We start from the raw sequence: 22107 nt of genomic DNA on the forward strand, positions 1-22107 counted from the left end.
TTTTAATTTTACATGTAGTTTATTAACTACTTTTACAATTGATTTAAAACCATTTACATTTGACCATTGTTTGAATAAAGACTTCAATTTATTATTATTATGTATTAGACTATATTAAGATAAATATATAATTCAATCTTTACAAAGATTATTAATGTTAACATTTTTAACCATTTTCTTTCAAATGTAGAATTTGAACAGGATTATGCTATTTCAAATTAAACAATTAAAGGAAACACATTTAAGAATAACAAAAAAAACCCAAGATATTGAAGATTATTGCTGAGGACCAAGAACTTTAAAAATTACTTCCTAGTATTCTTGTAACTCTAAACTCATGGGCATTTAACAAAGTGTGGCACACACAGCAGTCTGATTATGTGCCATCATTTCAGCTTAACTGCATATAAAGAGAAACCATGTGATTTGGTAAGATTACCTCAAAAGGGAGACCCTGGACATGCTCTCTTGCCCAGAAGTTTTTACTGAGGTTTCTCTCACCCTGACAACTATGAAGCTCAACTCATAAACATATTCCTCATAACTTCTGACACTCAATTTGAAGTTCTTTTCTGGATCTGTGCATCTGAGCTTTGGACTACACTGTAAAGACTATTTGATGCCAGTCCTGGTGTTTGCAATTCTAATTAATAAAAAAATTATAGTTTGGCTCAAATTTCTCTAAGTGGGAAGGAAGAAAATAATGGAAAAGCTGAAAATATCCTGTGACCAGCTATAAACATTAATAGGCAGACACTAAAATAGAAAAAACTTTAGTGCTAAGGGCAGTAGAATATGAACTTACTCATATTTATCTCATTTTACTTCATTCCAATTAAAGATCTAGGCTTTGGTTCTCAGAAGGAAGGAACTAGTGCCCTCTCTTTCTGCAACTATTGCAGGTAAGTGAGCTCATTTCAAAAGAATGCAGGCACAAGGACCATTCTAGAAAATATAAGATCTATCTGTGCATAAATTCTCTCTTACTTTTATTATAGACAGAATAAACCTTAACCTTTCTAAGAATCTTAGATCATTTTTCTGTTTAGCCTCAGGTATACTGGAAGGACTGAATGTGACCTTGAAGTATGTTTTCCACAATAATCTCAGGAAGCACTAATCTGAGCAAAGTAGACTGGGGTGCAAAGATAGTGTTATTTTAAAATTAACATTCATTTTGCTGACTTTATAATCTCCAAAATCTTACTAATAATTCTTTGCTAATCAAACATTATGTGTTTGGTTTTGTTTATTTGAGGGCTAGGGTTGGTGCTAGGGGGTTCAGGATGGTTTGGAGGGACCATGTGGTACTAAGAACTAGGGAGCATGAATAGCCTGTTTGTGCTCCAACTCACAATGTTATCTGCACAGCTGAAGACCATGTGTCCTGGGAAGACAGCCTCTGATGGGGAGAAATGCTGAGCTTCCTCAACAATAATGTAATATGTAAACAGGGGATGCAGTCCCTCTACTACAAGAAATCAGAAATCTGTACATCATCACTTACAAGTTAAAAGAATTATTTTCTTTAATACTAAAGATCATATTTAAAATTTATTAATATTTTCATGAATATGTCTAAAGTCACATTTACATAAATAATAGATGTTTCACATTTAAATTCATTTAAATTAAACTAATTTAAATTAATTTAACTCTTCATCCAGGATTCCTGAAGATATACCCTGGAGGCTCCTGAGTACCCACTGGGTCTGGCCCTATTGGTCCCTAGCAACACAGCCAGAGCCCAAGCAGTCCTTCATCTTTGGAAAATGAAACCACTGGCCCAGTTTGTTTAGAATCATTGGAAGTTGTCATTGAATAGTATACATCCAACAAACCCTCACAAATTATATAACAGTGTAGCACTGTCACAACGGAAGGAACGGAGTTAATCTATAAACACACAGGACACAGTAACATACACTTTAATTTTAGCATTTAACTTTCCCTATTTTCCCCCTATATTCATTTATAAAAATAGAATTCAACATAACTGAAAAGTTTACCTTTTTCTATATCTACTAGCCCTCCACATAAAAAAAGAACATAAAATTAAGATGGATTTTCAGAAGAGAGTTTTTCTGAAAAGAAATGTTAAATACAGGAATGAAAGCATGCTTATGGTATCTCAAAATATAATGTTATTACTAGGTGTGAGAAATAAAGGAGTATAAAAATTAAGATAACTAAGCAGGATCCATGGCACAATGCTACTAGCATGCAGCATTATTTGCTCACAGGTAAAAGACTACAGTTAATTATTAAACCAATTCCCAATACTAGCTGATTACCCCTTTGTGAAAAATGGTATGACTGTTCCTCATTTTACCTTGTTTCTCTATCTTAAAATGCTTGAGACCATTTAATGAGCAAAAATTATAGACTGCATTTGGTTCCATTATGCAAGTTCATCAAAGAACATTGAAAATGTGTTCTGTGTGGTGTTATTAAACATTAACGTTTCCACAATGAAATCAAATTTGGGGAAAGCTAGGGTCAACAAAGTTAGAAAGGCATTTTCATTTTCCACTCGAGAACTTCTTTGTTACTTAAACAAACTAATGACAAGTGGAGAAAATTATATTCACAAACCTCTTATTATTGGATTCATAATAATGCACTACAGCATTCAGCTTAAATCAAATGCAACTGCTATAAAGTTTTCATAAACTTTAAAAAAAAAGCAGCCCTAAATCTGCTTGATTCATCAAAAACTGAGAATTTTAAAAGATAAACATCAATTGAATATATTATTATTTTGGGGTTTGGGCCATACCTGGTAGAGTTCAGAGATGATAAACTCTGCACTCAGGAATCTCTCAGGAATGACTTCTGTTGGGTTTGGGGGAACTAAATGGAATGCCGGGAATTAAACTTGGGTCTGCCACATGCAAGCCAAGCAAAGTACTTCTGCTGTACTTATCTTTCTGGCCCATAAACACCCATTTTAAAAAACCAAATTTGTTTAAGGTATCCAAATAAACAAAACTAAACAGAAACTATAGTATATCACTAAATGACTTTCACAGAAAGAGAAAAAAAGTATGGTCGCATGTAATTTGGAGAGACCAAGGTTAAATCCCCCAATTCTATGATTCCAGGTATATTTAATTTTGACTTCTTTTTGATCCATAGGAGAAACAAACAACATTTACTAAGTATTATACCTACCAATTCGAATTATGTGAACGATGATATAGATGTCCCTTCTTAGCTCACTGCTACCCAAATCCTACCAAAAAAAAACAAAGACTGGTTATTTCAAATCTATCATTTATGTAGAAGCACCCAAAGGACAGAATATGCTATTTTCAAAATATTGAAAGATCTAAGATGAACATAGTTTTTAAAAAGAATGTTAATTTTTTTTGTTTGTTTTAGGGACCATATATGCCTCTGCTTAGGACTTATTCCTGGTTCTTCACTCACAGATCATACCTGGTGATACTGGGGTACCATTTCTGGGTTAATTACAATTAACCTTACTGTGTTTCTACTGAGGTAAAGTAATATATTGAGGAAAACTTTTGTTTCAATCTCACGCTCACTCTAAAAATCTAGTAAGCTACATCATATCAACCGATATCACCATTAAACCTTAGGCAACAGCATAATAGATTCTGATATGTATCCAAAATTCATGTGATAACATTTGTAATGTAAAAAGAAATGTGGGGCTGGAGAGATAGCATCGAGGTAAGGTGTTTGCCTTTCATACAGTAGGTCATCAGTTCGAATCTGGCTTCCCATATGGTCCCCTGTGCCTGCCAGGAGCAATTTCTGAGCATGGAGCCGGGAGTTTCCCCTGAGCACTGCCGGGTGTGACCCAAAAACCACACACACACACAAAAAGGAGAAATGTATGAATAACATATTTCAGAATTATGAGAATATTATATTTTGTTTATTATTTGAAAATTCAATATTTTCCTATGATAACTTACTTCTCTTTTAAAAATATCAAGTACAATTTAAAGGTCATAATCCATTCACTTACCACAAAAAGAGAACAATGTCGCTCTGGTTTATCTGGGGCTTTGGGAAGTCCATTTCTATTCAGTCGCAAGAAAAACCTCTCACTGCAAGAGAAAAGTATTGGATATTTTGAAAATTATTTGATATTTAAAGACAGCACTTTCCAAGAGTTAAATTTAATATTTTATTTAATATTTAAATTTAATATTTTGATATTTTACTTGCTTATATGAATTGAGTGTATCTAATATGAATGTATGCATAATATACATGTATGTATAGTATACAAGTATTTGCTTAAGGTCTTTTTTATACTGGGTATGCAACAAATGCAAGAGCTAAAAATTATAAATAGGACAGAAAAGTAAGGTTTTTAAGAATAGGCACTATATTAGTGATATCTATTATTGTAATTCTTACTGCCACTCTAAAAAGTAAAAATAAGTGTACTAAAACATAAAACATGTTTGTGTGCTTATTCCTAAGATTACATATCACATTATTTATTTTGGTCTTTTTTTATTTTTGGTCTTTTTTTTTTGGTTTTTGGGCCACACCTGGTGATGCTCCGGGTTTACTCCTGGATCTGTGCTCAGAAATCGCTCCTAGCTTCGGGGACCATATGGGATGCCAGAGATCAAACTAAGGTCCGTCCTAGTTAAGCCACGTGCAAGGCAAACGCCCTACTGATGTGCCACCACTCTGGCCCCTCATATCACATTATTTAATAGAAAACGTTATTCTGTATGCATACTATTCACTAGAAATATGATCCCTTTGTTCTTAATTTTTAACAGTTCAACCATAAAAAAAGAGCTCAAGAAGTGAAACTTGATTTCTTTCTTGTTCCAGAAAAGCCAAAAGATGGCAAACTTTCCATAGTCTCCATTTAAAAATACAGTATCACCTAGATTAATAAACAAGCAAATAATTCTGCTCATTGGCTATCAATTCAATCCTATAAATCTTATAAACCATTTAGATCTAAGGTAATGTGGGAGGCTAGTCATTCATATATCAAAATATAAATGAGTAACATCCCAAGAAAATTTAATCTACCAGCAATAAGGAGCTTCAGAACTTCAATATCCTGGTGCCTGATAGAATCAAATGGCTGGTGTCTCAGGCAAAGAATACATAGCTATCATGCAGAGAAAGTGAAATTAGCATAAGGTATGGCCTAGACCACTGTAGTTTCAATCCACAGAACAAACAAGCAAAGGTGTTGTTGGCATTAACGAAAGGCTCAGAACCTACAAAGTCTCTGTTTATTCCCCCTCACCATAAAGAATGGCTCTATCATCCAAATTCTCCCTTTTCCCATTTAGTTGAAGGAATGAGAACTGTAATCAGATCTCTCAACATAGACTTGAATTTATAGCTGTATTGAAACATAATATTCTTTTGTAATCTAAATCTAGAAAGCTAACTATAACAGATTCAGTCTGGTTTAATCTAATCTTTTTCTTATATAATAACTATTTTTGTCTTCTTTCATAAGAGAGGGCAACCTATACACACTTATATGAAGGCAATTCCATCCCATGACTTATTTTTATTACAGTAATGGCTGATAAAGGCAGAATGAATAAACAGAAAATGCTGTAAGGATTCTCAAGTGAAGCTAAAAGTTCTCATTGGATAATCCAAAACAGACACTGAGAATAAAATAAGAATGAGTTCATTAGAATTAATCGTATCCAAATGTCATTCAAAGAAAGGAACCTTATGCGACTTTAATAGTGGAAGAAAAATTTTTGTTTGTTTGTTTGTTTGTTTCTTCATTTTACTTCTGCTGTGTTCAGTATGAAATACTGAGGATTGAACTCAATTTATCTGAGTGCAAGGCAATGCAAGGCATTGCACTATCACTCTAGCCCTTGAAAGAAACTTTGTCTATTTCAAATTTAGGATATATTAAAATGAAATGTATAAAAAGGAACTAACTATACTTTAAATATAACAAAATCTTACATTCAAAACATGTTGAAAGGATTTGGCATACACTAGATTAATTCATTATACCTTCATTCTGACCTTGTAAAATTTTCTGTGTGGGGGCCACACCCAGCAGTGCTCAGCAGTTACTTCTGGCTCTGCACTCAGAAATAACTTCTGGCAAGCTCGATGAACCATAGGGATGCAGGAGATATAACTTGGTTGGCCATGTGCAAAGTCCTACCCCATTCTATCTCTCCAGTCCCTACAATTACGAAAATTTTAATGTCAAGCCCATTGGAAAACAAATTTTCTTAGGGTTCACAGAACTAAAATGTAGGAATTCCATGTCATAAATTAGATTTAAATGCTTAAACTTCCTGTGAATGCTCTAAGGAAAATTCTTTCTCTGCTCAACAGAAGCAAATAATTAAATATTTCCCTAATATTAAGACAAGGGGGAAGTCATTCAACTGCTTGGAACAATCAATAGACTCTGCCTGGTCTAATGAGCATAGGGTGATTCTGTCCTTCCTGGGTGTTAGACTAAGAGGAATCAAAAGAAGTATTAATTCTAACTTTCCCTCCCTCCCTCCCTCCCTCCCTCTCTTCCTCACTCCCTTCCTCCCTCCCTCCCTCCCTCCTTCCCTCCCTCCCTTCCTTCCTTCCTTCTACCATATGGGATGCCGTGATTCAAATCACTGTCTTTCTGTATGCAAGGCCTTACCTTCTTGCTGTCTCTCTGACTAAAACTTTCCATCTTTTAAAACAGTTCCTAGTATCATGCTTCCCTATACTTTTCTCCTTGGGGAAAATACAAAACCCAAACTAAAAAGGTGACTTAGGAAAGACTCTGTTTTACTAAACAAATGCAAGACTTAGTTTATAAAGATAATCCTAACTTTATTGACTGATATCTAGCTTTACTTCTTAGACATTAGTCACTGATATATAATACTTAGAGATTATATTTTAGCCCTAAATATAAACAATGTGATCATTTTAATTTTCTTATGGATATATTCAACTTAGCATTTGGGGTGGGGGTCACACCCAGCAGTGCTCAGGGGTTACTTCTGGCTCCAAGCTCAGAAATTGCCCCTGGCAGGCTCAGGGGACCATATGGGATGCTGGGATTTGAACCATCATCCTTCTCCATGCAAGGCAAGCACCTTACTGCTGTGCTATCTCTCCAGCCCCAGCATTTTTGTTTTTAAGGGTCATTCAGGGGACCACATGAGGTGTCAGAGATTAAACCTGTGTTGCTTTCATGCATGGCAACACTTTTAATATCTTTCCAGCACCTCCAGCATACTAATTCAGGGATCCAGTCTTTATAGTCCACATGCAAGAAAAGTTTCCTATCCACTGTGCTATCTTTCTAGTTCCAACTTAGTACTTTCTAAAATGCACTTATTGAAGTTCTGTATCTCTGCTAAAACATTTGAATTGAATTTCACATTACTTTCTGACAGATCAGTCAAAAATTATGAATAGGGGCCGGAGAGATAGCACAACGGTAAGGTAAGGTAAGGTGTTTCCTTGCATGTGGTCAAAGTGGGATAGACCAGTTCAATTCGTGGCATCCCATATGGTCCCCTGAGCTTGCCAGGAGTGATTTCTGAGCAACGAGCCAGGAGTGACACCTGAGAATCGCCAGGTGTGGCCCAAGAGCCAATAAACAAACAAACAAACAAACAAGTAAAGTAAAAAATTATGAATAAATATACATAAGATGAATAAAACAAAAGTAAATGGGGCAGAGCAATAGTACAGTGAGTAAGCAATTGCCTTCTGGTCTCCTGAGCCTGCCAAGAGTGATTCCGGATGGCAGAGCCACGAGTAACCCCTGAGCACTGCTAGGTGTGTGCCAACACCCCTTCAAAAAAAGTAAACAGATTTCTAGATATCACAATCTTCACTTTAATTGTGATACAGTATTCTATTGCATATTCACAAACCCACCAATATATTAATAAAACAACTGTTTTCTAAGCAACCTATTTAGAAGAGATCACTATTGCTCTGCTACTACTTTAGTTTCACAAAATTTACATAGAATTATAATTGTGTAAGTATTATACTACATCAGATCTCATTTCATGAAGAATATTCAGCTTTACTGGAGGGAGTTAAAAACAGACTACAGACAAATCCTATGGATAGAAAAGTCATTTCAATAAAAAAAAAATTCTTAGGGCCAGAGTGATAGCACAGTGGTAGGGTGTTTGCCTTGCACATGATTAACACAGGACAGACCTCGGTTGGATTCCTGGAGCTGGAGTCCCATATGATCCCCTGAGCTGGGAGTGATTTCTGAGCATATAGATGGAGTAACCCATGAGAGTCACTGTGTGTGACCCCAAAACAAAACAGAACCAAAAATAATATTTTGGGTGGGGGGGTCACACCCTGCAGTGCTCAAGGGACTGTATGGGACACCAGGATTCAAACCACCACCCTTCTGCATGCAAGACAAACGCCCTACCTCAATGCTATCTCTCTGCCCCCCCCCCAATTCTTTTAAATGAAAAGAGAAAACATGTGCAGACAATGTTAAAAATAATTTATATTAATTTGATGACACACACACACAAACCAATTTTTCTTCTGCCAAACAGTAACCAGTTAATGAGTTAAACAGCAAATAATTTCAGAGCAAAAGACCCAAAGAGCTGCATTTCAGATTCTGAAATGACAAATATTACATTTTCATAACTAATATGAATTACATAATTATGTGCCTTTTAGGGCAGAGGAAAACTGGAAAGACAATTGTATTTATTTTGGCATACCTTCTTCTAAAACTTTCATATACCTTTGAAATGGGGCAAGAGAAATATGCACAGTGTAAGGCTTTTTCCTTGCCTGATTGAGGTTTGATTTTCAGTATCATAACTAAGTAACAGGAAGTGTGATCAGAGTACAGAGTCAAGAATAAGCTCGGAGCATAGGCAGGCACAGCTCAAAAACAGCGGTAAGAACAGCAACAACAACACAACTGAACTAGCCAATTATTTCATATTTGTGCTTCATAAAACTTTTTTTTTTGCTTTTTTGGGCCATACCCAGTGATGCCCACGGATTACTCCTGGCTATGCACTCAGCAATCTCTCCTGGCTTGGGGGACCATATGGGACAGCGGGGGACTGAGCTGCGATCCATCCTAGGTTAGCGTGTGCGAGGCAAACACCTTACCACTTGCACCACTGCTCTGACCCCATAAAACAATTTTTATCTAAAAAATACTCCATGTAAATATGTTTAAAGAAGCAACAAATACAATGCTGGGTGGGGGGAATATCTATTCACACAGAGTAAGAACAAAGGAAGACACCAGGAGCCAAGGAGGAACAGAGGGAGCAAGAAGGAAAGGGAACCATCTCAGGGGACCCTCTCCATGCCAGCCCCAGAATTACTGCAGAATCATACATTAAGAGCACAGTTCAGCCATGCTGACTCCAGACTCTTTATCCAAATACAAATATTAGGTGATTTCAAGTGCTCCAGAGGCACTTCTTCTACTCTTTCTCAAATATCTTATGACTAATGGCCCAAGATCCATCCAATGTCTGTGTGTGGGGAACTGTTCTATGTTTATTCTATGAACAGTTGGTAAAGCACAATTTAATACAGAAAAACTTGGGCAACAGTATTGTAGTAACACCATTCTAATGTACTGTAGTTTCACGCCAGAAGCATTCTTGAAAGATATTCTGGGAAGTGAAAGGAAGGTGTCTGCTGGAGCTCTGATGAGCACGATGGCACAAAATGATGCAATAAAGATCAGCCACAAATAAAAGTGTTTATTAGCCTTCTCCTACAAGGTATCCTAGCTCAGTTATAATCAACATTCTAGTTATCTGTATTAAGCCAAGGCCCAAGCTAGAGATTCTGATCTACTAAGTCAGCATGAATCTTTAAAATCCTCTAATGTATTTAGCAATCCAGTCATTTAAAGAAGACCGTCTGGTACCAATGCCCAAGCCCCACAAAGTAGTAACTGTTGCCCGTCGTTTACAAAAATTATCAATATCAGAAAACAGGTAAGAAATACTGGACATCTTTGAGTCAAAGACTTTCTCCCTTTCTTCTCCCAATCTAAGGACTGATACAAATGATAGCTTCTTTTGGCAATAAATGAAAGCAACCACTGAAGCAAGACTTCCTAGATAAGGCTATTAATGTGCTTTCTAATTTTAAAACTGAAGCAACATAAGGGTCATGAGCTTCTCTGATTAAATGGAAACGGGAAGGCGATGATCCTTGATGATTAAATGGAAACGGGAAGGCGATGATCCTTGATACTAGGGTTTCCATAGCAGTTTTCCTAATCAGTAAATAAACAAAATTATTTTTTTTCAATTTTAATGTCTAAAGCTAAGATTCACTTTACAAATATTTGGTGTTATGTGATGATTTTATTTGAACAGGGCAGGAGTTCGGCTTTTGTTAAATAATACAAGGGAAAGGTAGTTTTTGAAAAATATAGCTATTGTATTAGCAATCTTAAACATAGAACTGATTCTTTCTTAGTAATGAAGATAATTTAAAACCACACTATGTTATATTTCTTTTCAAAGAATAAATATCTGAACCAGAACTCTTCTTGAAATGTTAAAAATCAAAGAAAGCAATGATTTTTTAAAGTTATACATAAGCAATATAAGAGATTACTTAGAGTTTAATATTGACTTTTCTAATATCAAACCAAGCAATTGACTGATACATTAAAGACAAATTTTAAATCCACACTGATGTAGGAAAAACAGTAGTAAAATTTTTAGAAATAGTCAAAAAGTATTAGTCAAACATTCAATACAATTCTTAGAAATAGTACATTGTACTGTTTGAACAATAGGAAGATACTTGCTTATATCTGTTTCTGGAGAACTGATTTAAAACTTCACTAGAAAACAATTTTCTAAAGAAATAACAAAGTAGGGTATTTCTGTATCTGTCTGATCCATAAAAATGGGACTGTGAAGTCAGAAGAGAATGTCTTATGCTTATTGTTCTGGGAATTTAAATAATTTGATCATTGTAAATGCTGACATTTCATGTGGGGGTGTGGAATTACTCTGATCTATTTAATTTTGATTATTCTGACCTTTCTAACAGTACCTTTTTGCTAGGGAAAGCATCTGTATTAAGAAATGTATTAAAAAAGCATCTGTATTAAAAAAATGGAATGGCAACTTCCAAAATTCAAGTACTGCAAAAACTGTAGATGGGATAAATCTTTACATCTACAATCTCAAAAATGTGTATTTCATTTTTTTATTGGGGGGCACACTGGCTATGCTTAAGGTTTACCCTAGGTCTGTACTCCAGGATTATTTCTGGCAAGGCTTGGGGGACAATCTGTGGTGCAAGGATTTGTACCAGGAACACGTAGGCACAAGGCAAAAGTTTTACCCACTATACTGTTTCTCAGACCCATTCCCCAAGTTCTTTTTTAAATGGAAAATAAACCAAGCTCAAAATTCCTCTTTTAGCTTGCTGACAGATACAACATCTTACTGATACATTATTAATTATGATTACAGAGTTGAAAATAACAATTTTCTAAATTATCATTAAATGCAATGTCTCAAAGAATACATGTGATTTTTTAAGGAACGGGACTTTTTTAATATTTTGATTTCTGGGCCACACTACGAGTGTTCAGGGTTTACTTCTTGCTCTGCACTCATGTATCACTCCTGGTGGTGCTTGAGGCACCTTACAGGGTGCAGAGAATTGAACTTGGGTTGGTCACTTAGGCAGCTAGTAGCATCCTACATGCTATACCATCTCTTTGCCACCCCCATTACTTTTCTTAAATAAATGAACTACAAAAATCGATAAATCAACATATAAATTTTAATTGCATATGAGAACATTACTTTTTTAAAGGGATTTTTATATTTCAAAAGTTTGAAAAGGAGTTTTAGGCACTGACAATGTAGGTACAATTGCTCGAGGAACTGTAGTCAGATTCTTTATGAAATGAAAATACCTACTGGTAACCAACAAGATGGTACAGAAATTCTACCTATTTAAAAATATTCTTGTCTTAAATATTAAGTGGTTTCAGTAGGTTGAAGCAATAGTGCAGAGGATAGAGCAAATAGTCACTCTAAGTTTTATCCCTGGTACCACAAGGAGCCTACAAGAAGTGATCCCGAGGGTAGAGTGAGGAGTGAAACCTGAATTCTGAGGGCAGTATATTTAGAAAAAATAAATTTTTAAAATACAGCCATGTTTGTAATCACGGTGTTTAAATAAAGATATTAAGAAAAGAGTTTTTGGTTAACAATAGAAAATAAATTCTGGAAAGGTCATAAGTCAGTGTCTTTTCCAAAAGCAGGTCTGCAAGCACACCTTGAGGCCACTTTCTTCCTGTGGCCACACTCTAAGTGCACCCTGATGAAGAACTCACCTGGAGAGGAAAAGAACATAGAAAGCAGCTATAGAGGGTGCTGACATGCCACAAAATGTGGCTCCATCCAAAGGACAGGAGTCAGAGTTTCTTAATCTCCCTCTCTCAAGACAGTGCCCCAGAGATGTCTCTAGCAGTGAAGGAAATGCTGAAATTGAAGCTGAAGAGGTAAGTGAGGATTCATGGTAAAGCAGCATATATCTTCACCATGGGTAGTGGATGAAGGCTGTAATCCTAAGGACTCAATCAGTAATAGCCTCCTACTTAATTGCTCTGAAAAGGAGTTCAGGATGGAAATGCTTATGACGTTTAATGAGATAAAAGAAACAAAGGAACTGACTGCTGATGAAAACAAAGAGGATATAAGAGCAGAAATGGGAAAATTACAAATGACAGAACTGAAAAACTTGGTAGTTATAATATAATATTCATTAGAAGGCATCACCAGCAGAGTAACAGCTGCTGATGACAAAATGAGTGAGTTCCAAGAGGAGGTGCAGATAGCAGAAGATGAAAAAAAGAAAAAGGTTTCAAAATAAACAAACAGCTCACAAGAAAACTTTAGGATGAACTCAAGAGGCATAACAAAAATCAGCGTGGTCCCAGAAAACTTGGAACCCTTCCTGGGTAAGCAACAGTCAAAAACAACTCTGTTGAGAAGTTCCTAGAGCTAGAGAATGCATGCACCCAGATCTATGAGACTCAAAAGAGATTCAAATAAAAATAGGCTAGGATACATCCTAATCAGAAGGATGAAAACCATAGATAGAGACAGAATACTGAAAATAGCAAGATTAAAGAAGACATCATATATAAAGAAACATCTGTAAAATTTATAGCAGATTTACAATTAAAATTTTACAAACAAAACCCAATGAAATGAATTCCTTACAAGATTGTCATGCACATTCTCATTCAAATTTGAAGGAATGACAAACAACTTCACACTTTTCAGATTAAAACAAAACAAAACAAAAATACACTCAAAACCATCTTCAAAAGAAGACCTTAAGGGTCTACTTTGAGACAAGATGAATTGCACAAATCACCAAACTCCTGCAGGCAGATGGCACAAAACTCCATGATAAGAATCTCTCTCAATGTCAATGGGCTAAATGAACTAATTAAGAGACACAGTGGCAGGATGGATTAGAAAATTGAACTCAACATTCTGCTGCCTGCAAGAAACACATTTAAATGTCTGACCATAGACTCAAAGTCAAACAATTCTCAAAAAAAAAAAAAAAAAAAAGCAGGGTTTACCATACTAGTATCAGAGAACACAGACTTTAAACTGAAAAAGGTTATATGAGGAACCAAAGGTCATTTATATTAATCAAAGGAAATATGCATCGGGAAAAATATGTGCAGCTAAAACCCAGCAAAATTCTGGGGACATTAGTGGCAGGAAAAGTGTACTGGTGATTGGTGGCGTACATTCTATGACAGAAACTCAATTATAAACAATTTTATAACCATGGTGCTTAAGGAAAGTAATTATAAAAAAAAAGTATACGACACGTGGACGACCCGCGGCTGCCAGCCACCCTGCGCGCGACCCCCCCCCTCATAGACTGCAGAGGCCAGCCGCGCCAACGGGGAATAGCGAACCCCGGCGTCCATGGTGAGTGCACTGTTTTAGGGCGCTCACACGTGGACGACCCTCGGCCGCCAGCCACCCTGCGCGCGACCCCCCCCTCATAGACTGCAGAGGCCAGCCGCCGCCAACGGGGAGTAGGGAACCCCGGTGTCCATGGTGAGTGCACTGTTTTAGGGCGCTCACACGTGGACGACCCGCGGCCGCCAGCCACCCTGCGCGCGACCCCCCCCTCATAGACTGCAGAGGCCAGCCGCGCCAACGGGGAGTAGGGAACCCCGGCGTCCATGGTGAGTGCACTGTTTTAGGGCGCTCACACGTGGACAACCCGCGGCCGCCAGCCACCCTGCGCGCGACCCCCCCCCCTCATAGACTGCAGAGGCCAGCCGCGCCAACGGGGAGTAGGGAACCCCCGGCGTCCATGGTGAGTGCACTGTTTTAGGGCGCTCACACGTGGACAACCCGCGGCCGCCAGCCACCCTGCGCGCGCCCCCCCCCCCTCATAGACTGCAGAGGCCAGCCGCGCCAACGGGGAATAGGGAACCCCGGCGTCCCTGGTGAGTGCACTGTTTTAGGGCGCTCACACGTGGACGACCCGCAGCCGCCAGCCACCCTGCGCGCGACCCCCCCCCCCCATAGACTGCAGAGGCCAGCTTGTTGGCACAGAGACCACACCACCCGTTGCCTCAACTTCCAGGCCCCAGAGTTCATCCCACCTGACCCGAGCGTGGACAGGGGAGGACATTCCCTAGTACCTAGTGGGCCGGAGTCACCTGCCCAGCTGGGACAGGTGGGACGAATAGACTAGGTGAGCTTGGGCCTGCCCCCTGGACCTTTACGTAACCTAGAGCAACCTAGCCCCGAGCCCCAGAGTGGACCTGAGACCCCCCCTAGGGCTGAGAGCAGCTACCGGGAGGGCTTGACTGGGGGAATTTCTTCCGCGGTAACTCGGAGGAGCAGAGCTTCATTGACCCCCAGATAAGGGAGGGAACAGAGAGTCAGGCTCAACAGCGCCCGCAACCAGTGTGGCCAGAAGCGGAACTACACCTGCTGACAGGAATAAAGAGGAAGACTGACTTCCAACTAGTAGAGGAGAGGAGAAAAAGGAGAGGAGAAACAGTGCCCCCCACCACTGTGGTCAGGAAAGGGCCAGTACTAGCTGCCAACAAAAGAGGAAAACAACTAACCAGGCCACATAAAGAGTACAGGAGGATCAAAACCTCAGCGAGTTCACCCAAAAGTCCCTCTAGAACCACCCTCAGGGAGGGAACCAACTCCCACACCACAGGGGATCAAAACAGGTGAAAATTAGAAGCACAGCACCCTAAAACACACCATTAAATACAAAGAAATATGCGTAAATCAAGGAAATCACTAATATCTGGAGATATGGTGACAAACTCTTGCAAGCTTCCAAGTCCACCAAAATACACAGATACACGCGATGAAGACCTAAAAGCAGCCATGAGGAAGGAAATGCAAGAATTAATAAAAGGAATTAGAGAAACCCTAGCTATCGAGTATAAGAAATCTATGGATGAACAAATCAGCCAAATTAAAGAAGAAATGTTAAAGAACATGAGAGATTCCATACAAAAAGAAGTGAAGGAATTAACAGACAAAGTAACAAGCCTTACAAGCAGAAACACAGAATTGGAGAAACACATTGAAGAACTCGAAGGAAAACTGCAAACAAAAAATGATCAAGAAACCAACAAAGAAATAAAAGGCAAAGCACTGGAAGGAAAGGTCCAGTATCTAATGAAAAAGGACAAAAGAAACAACCTAAGAATTGTGGGTATACCAGAAGGGGAGGAAGTAGGGAAAGGGGAAGAACAAGTAGTCAGAGAGATAATAGCGGAGAACTTCCCCACCCTCTGGAAGGATACTGCAATGCCAATACAGGAAATAAAAAGAGTTCCCAATAAGATAGACCCCAATAAACAAACACCAAGACACATGGTAATCCAATTGGCAAAAAACAAAGAGAAAGAAGAACTCCTTAAAGCAATAAGGAAGAAAAGAAACCTCAAGTACCAAGGTAGGGACATAAGAATCAAACCAGATCTCCCATTTGAAATAATTCAAGCAAGAAGACAATGGAATGACATATTTAAACGACTGAATGAAAGAAATTTCCAACCTAGGGTCCAATACCCAGCAAAACTTACATTCATATGGGAGGATAGACTAAAAACATTCTCAAACAAGAACGAATTTGAACTATTTGTGCAAACAAAACCGATCCTAAACGACTTACTCAAAGACGAATTACACAATCCAAACCCCCGATTGTAACAAAAACCACCCTACACAACACAACTACACAACAATCCTCTCTCTCAATAATCTCCCTAAATGTTAACGGACTAAACTCTCCAATTAAAAGACACATAGTAGAGAACTGGATTAGGAAAAATAAACCGGACTTCTGCTGTCTGCAAGAAACACACCTACAGATGCAGGATAAGCACAGGCTTAGAATAAAAGGATGGAAAGTGATTATTCAGGCCAATGGAAAACAAAAAAGAGCAGGGACAGCAATTCTTATATCAGACCAAATTGCATTCAACCTCAAGAAAGTGATCAGAGACAAAGAGGGTCACTACTTACTGATCAGGGGAACATTAGATCAAGAAACACTAACCCTGGTCAATATCTATGCACCTAATGTAGAGCCAGCAAAATATGTGAGGCAACTACTGGCAAACCTGGAGAAACACATGAAGGGAAATGTGATAATAGCAGGGGACCTCAATACTCCACTATCACCACTGGACAGATCCACCAAACAGAAAAATAGCAAAGAAATAAGAGCTCTGAATGAAAAATTAGAAGATTTAGGGCTAATAGACTTATATAGAGCCCTCCACCCCCAGAAAGCAGAATACACATTCTTCTCAAGCCCACATGGAACCTTCTCCAGAATAGACCATATATTAGGATACAAAGCCAACCTATATAAGACCACAAAGGTAAGGATCATTAGAAGTACCCTCTCAGATCACTATGCCACAGAGCTCAAAATTGAGGTCAAGAAGAAGCAATGGAGAAAAACTAATACCTGGAGATTAAACAACATGCTGCTCAACAACAGCTGGATCAAAGAACAACTCAAGGAAGAAATAAAAAGATTCCTTGAGACAAATGACAATGAAGAGACAACATGTCAAAATTTATGGGACACAGCAAAAGCAGTAATTAGGGGGAAACTCATAGCAATTCAGGCCTATGTCAAGAATCAGGAAAATAACAAAACCAACAGTTTAAAAGATCACCTCAAAGAATTGGAACATCAGCAACAGAGAAGTCCAACCACATCCAGAAGGCAAGAAATAATAAAAACCAGAGCAGAAATAAACAACATAGAAACCAAGAAAACAATACAAAAAATCAATGAGACCAGGAGTTGGTTTTTCGAAAAAATAAACAAGATAGACAAACCACTGGCAAAACTCACCAAAAAAAAGAGAGAAAACACCCAAATCAATAGGATCACAAATGAAAGGGGAGAGATTACAACAGAACCCCAAGAAATACAACATATCATGAGATCATATTATGAACAACTATACTCAACTAGGCTAGAGAACCCAGTAGAAATCGATAGATTCTTGGAAAAACACCCTCTTCCAAGACTGGAAAAGGAAGATCTAGAAATCCTAAACAGACCAATCACCTCAGAGGAAATTGAAGATGTAATTAAAAAAACTCCCTAAGAACAAAAGCCCAGGCCCAGATGGATTTACAGGTGAATTCTATCAAACATTTCAAGAAGAGTTACTACCACTTTTCCATAGGCTCTTCCAAACCATAGAAAAAACAGGAATCCTCCCCAACTCCTTTTATGAGGCTAATATCACACTCATTCCCAAAGAAGGCAAAGACACTACCAAAAAAGAAAACTACAGACCAATCTCACTAATGAACATAGATGCAAAGATACTCAATAAAATATTAGCAAACCGAATCCAGCACTTCATCAAAAAGATCATACATCACGATCAAGTGGGATTCATCCCAGGAATGCAAGGTTGGTTCAACATACGCAAATCAATCAACATTATACACCACATCAACAACATGAAAGACAAAAACCACATGATCATATCAATCGATGCAGAGAAGGCATTTGACAAAATCCAACATCCTTTCATGTTAAAGACACTCAGCAAAATAGGGTTAGAAGGAACCTTCCTCAAGATAGTTACAGCTATCTATGAAAAGCCTACAGCCAACATTATACTCAATGGTGAGAAACTAGAAGCATTCCCACTAAGATCAGGAACTAGGCAAGGCTGTCCACTCTCTCCACTCTTATTCAATATAACCTTAGAAGTCCTAGCAATAGCAATCCGACAAGAGAAGGAAATCAAAGGAATTCAAATTGGGAAAGAGGAACACAAGCTATCTCTCTTTGCCGACGATATGATGATATACATCGAAAACCCTAAAGAGTCCACAGTAAAACTCCTAGAAACAATTAACCAATACAGCAAAGTGGCTGGTTACAAAGTCAATACACAAAAGACAGTAGCGTTTCTATATACAAACAATGAAGTTGAGGAGAGAGAGATTAAAAATACAATTCCATTTAAGATAGTATCAAAAAATATCAAGTATCTAGGAATCAACCTTACAAGAGAAGTGAAAGACCTATACCAGGGAAACTTCAAAACACTCCAGAAAGAAATTGAAGATGATCTAAAGAAATGGAAGAACATCCCATGCTCATGGATAGGTAGAATTAACATAATCAAAATGACTATCCTACCCAAACTCCTATATAGATTTAATGCAATCCCTATCCAAATCCAGACACAATTCTTTAAAGAATTAGAACAAGCATTCACAAAATTCATCTGGAACCACAAAAGACCCAGGATAGCCAAACAAATACTGAAAAACAAGAAGCTGGGAGGCATCTCCTTACCTAACTTGAAACTATACTATAAAGCCATAGTAATCAAAACAGCATGGTACTGGAACAGAGACAGGACATCAGACCAGTGGGTCAGAACAGAATTCCCAGACATAAACCCCCAGGTATATAGCCAACTAATATTTGATAAAAGAGGCAAGAATCTGAAATGGAACAAAGAAAGCCTATTCAACAAATGGTGTTGGTACAACTGGAAAACCACATGTACAAAAGTGAAAATCAACCCATACCTTACTCCTTATACAAAAATCAACTCAAAGTGGATCAAAGACCTTGAAATCAGACCCGAATCCATAAAGTTTATTGAGAATAAAATAGGCAGAACACTCAAAGACCTATATATCAAAAAGGTCTTTGAGAATGGAGCACCAATGGCAAGAACGTTAGCATCAAATATAAACAAATGGGACTACATCAAACTAAAAAGCTTCTGCATGGCAAAAGAAACCCTGCTTAACGCAAGAAGACAGCTAACAGAATGGGAAAAAATCTTTTCACTCGACATATCAGATAAAGGGCTGATATCTAGAACATACAAAGCACTCAGAAAGCTGAGCCCCCCAAAAGCAAACAAAGCTATAAAAAAATGGGGAGATGAAATGAATAGACACTTCTCTGAGGAAGACAGAAGGATGGCCAACAAACACATGAAAACATGCTCACCTTCACTCATCATCAGGGAGATCCAAATCAAGACAACAATGAGATACCACCTTACACCAGTGAGGATGGCCCACATCAAAAATAATGGAAACAACCTTTGTTGGCGGGGATGCAGTATGAAAGGAACTCTCATCCACTGCTGGTGGGAATGTCCCCTAGTCCAACACCTATGGAGGAAAGTCTGGAGAGTGCTCAAAGAACTCAGAATTGAGCTGCCATTTGACCCAGCAATTGCCCTCCTAGGCATATACCCACAAGATGGAAGGACATTCATTCCAAAATACATATGCACCCCACTATTTATCGCAGCACTCAGTATAATAGCCAAATCTTGGAACCAACCTAGGTGTCCAACAACGGATGAATGGATCATTAAGATGTGGTACATATACACAATGGAATATTACATGGCAGTTAGAAATGATACAATCACAGACTTTGCAGCAACGTGGATGGACCTAGATCATGTTATGTTAAACGAAGTAAGCCAGAAGACAAAAGATAAACACAGAATGGTAGCACTATTCTGAAACACCTAGAACATATATTTTATACACAACTAATACCTAACAATCATATAACAGGGTTTAACAGGGTAGAAACTCCGATCACTGTAATAGTCAACATATACGTGGGAGCAGTGTCCAAAATACATGAAAAAGGAACAATGCAAACTCTTGACTGCACATTATACCACAAAGAAAACAGCAACAACAGAAACAGCAACATGGAGAGAACAGGTATGTAACCAGACTCCTACAACAAAGGCCCACAATAATCCCTTAGAGATCGTAAACAGGAACACAAGTATAGAACACCGCGGGAAATCACGTAATGCAATGGCAACATACCATAACACTACGTTTTAATCCCTTTACCTTACTATATTTTAAAAATAACCTCTCAGCTTTTCTTTCCACAGGCGCCCTTAGATGCAAAGGGCGGACAAACTAAGATGGCAACTCGGGATACCACACGAGATACCATACCTTGCTTGCACTATGAGACGGCCACGAGAAAACTCTTTAACATTCACTTTACCTCTAGGTTAAACCTTCTTTTAGGAATCGAAGCACGTGACCAGTCAGACCACCAAAGCAGTACCTGCGATGTACAGACCTAAACTACAGGCTCTAGTCATCGAACACATTCAACCAAACCAGCATTCCCTTGCTATTCTCTCCTTTCTTCTCTCTATTTTTTTTCTCTTTTCTTTTTCTCTTCTACTCTTCTCTTTACTTTTTTCCCTTTCTCTTCTCCCTTTCTACGGTATTTTCTCTTTTCTCTTCCTTCATACCCCTCCCATATATCTTCCCCTTTCTCCCCCCCGGAAATCCAACTATCCCTTCACCCCTCAATCCCATCCAGATCTCCCACCATATTAAAACTCTCCACCCTCAGTCCTTAATCTTTTAGGCATCAAGATCGACCTCCTACCCAATGAACCAGTACCCAGCACCCAGGCGAGGGGACACCCAACCGAACCCACACATCGTCTCCTGCAAGAAAAGACAGCCAACTCCCCTGTGGACACATGCTGCGAGACCCTCCCTACCAACTCCCCCTAACATGGACTGTTTCTTGAAACCGGACTTAGGTCCAATAGTATCCCCAATGCAAGAACTCTTCCAAGACCTCCCAGCTGCAAATTTTTACCAATCTGAAGGGGGGCAGGGGGTGTGATTGGAAGATGCCTGGGAACCCACACACCACAAGAAAAATCCAAAAGACAATGGGAAAACTGTACTTCCAACATAGGCATAAGACCTGTAATACACCAACTCTTTACCTGTTCTCTCCCAAATGCAAAGTAGTCTTTTGCACCACATTGGTCCTTTAAAAACTTCGCTAACTCATTTTAATTTTTTTATATTTTTTAATTAACTTATTTATTTAAATGTCTGCCTTACATATACATTTGTGGGCACATACACTTTTATTTCCTTTTTTTTTTTTTTTTTTTTTTTTTTAATCGTCTTTGGGTATGTGACCTATCTCTGTTACTCACTCTGTCCACCCCAAATACTCCGACATATAATGGAGCACCACTTCCCCCTGCAAAGGCACACTAAATAAAGGGGAAATCTTACATAGTAAAAAAAAAAAAAAAAAAAAAAAAAGAGCTCTTATCTACTAGAGATAGGAACTCATAGTTGTTTACAATACAGGGTTATCTCCTACCTTGAAAATATGTCATGTGGAATCAACTTAGACCTCAGGTGATTAGATACCATTCAACCAGCCTTGAACCCTGGATCCCAGACATAGAAACGGCACAGCTCCTCACAACAGCTGTAAGAAACAATCTCCATCTGGGACAGCCTTATTACTGCAGGGTCAACAACAAGGGCCAGCTCTAACATGATATCTCGACAATGAGGAAAATGTAAACAACTTGACCTTAGAGCAGTTTAGCCTACCTCACCAGCTAACGACAAGACAAAACCAGAAGACGTGGCACCCTTTGGTAGGTCCAAAAGCCAAGATCGTGATTTACAGATGACTGGATACTAGAACCACGACCAGACTGTATACATCTTGGGACCAATAAAAAAGCCCTAGTCT

At 38.4% G+C, this 22107-nt stretch overlaps 1 protein-coding gene across 1 annotated transcript in view; it reads right to left on the reverse strand.

Annotated features, from left to right (window-relative positions):
• The window catches only part of DOCK4 (dedicator of cytokinesis 4), a 530301-nt gene that overhangs the window by 241444 nt on the left and 266750 nt on the right, over positions 1-22107 (reverse strand). The window contains exons 9-10 of the mRNA XM_049782931.1: positions 4001-4082; positions 3175-3235 (exon numbers count right to left, since the gene is read on the reverse strand). Of these exons, the coding sequence (XP_049638888.1) occupies positions 3175-3235; positions 4001-4082 (143 nt within the window). The remainder of the gene's footprint in view (positions 1-3174; positions 3236-4000; positions 4083-22107) is intronic.

The sequence above is a fragment of the Suncus etruscus genome, chromosome 1, assembly GCF_024139225.1.
Source record: "Suncus etruscus isolate mSunEtr1 chromosome 1, mSunEtr1.pri.cur, whole genome shotgun sequence".
Lineage (NCBI taxonomy): Eukaryota > Metazoa > Chordata > Mammalia > Eulipotyphla > Soricidae > Suncus > Suncus etruscus.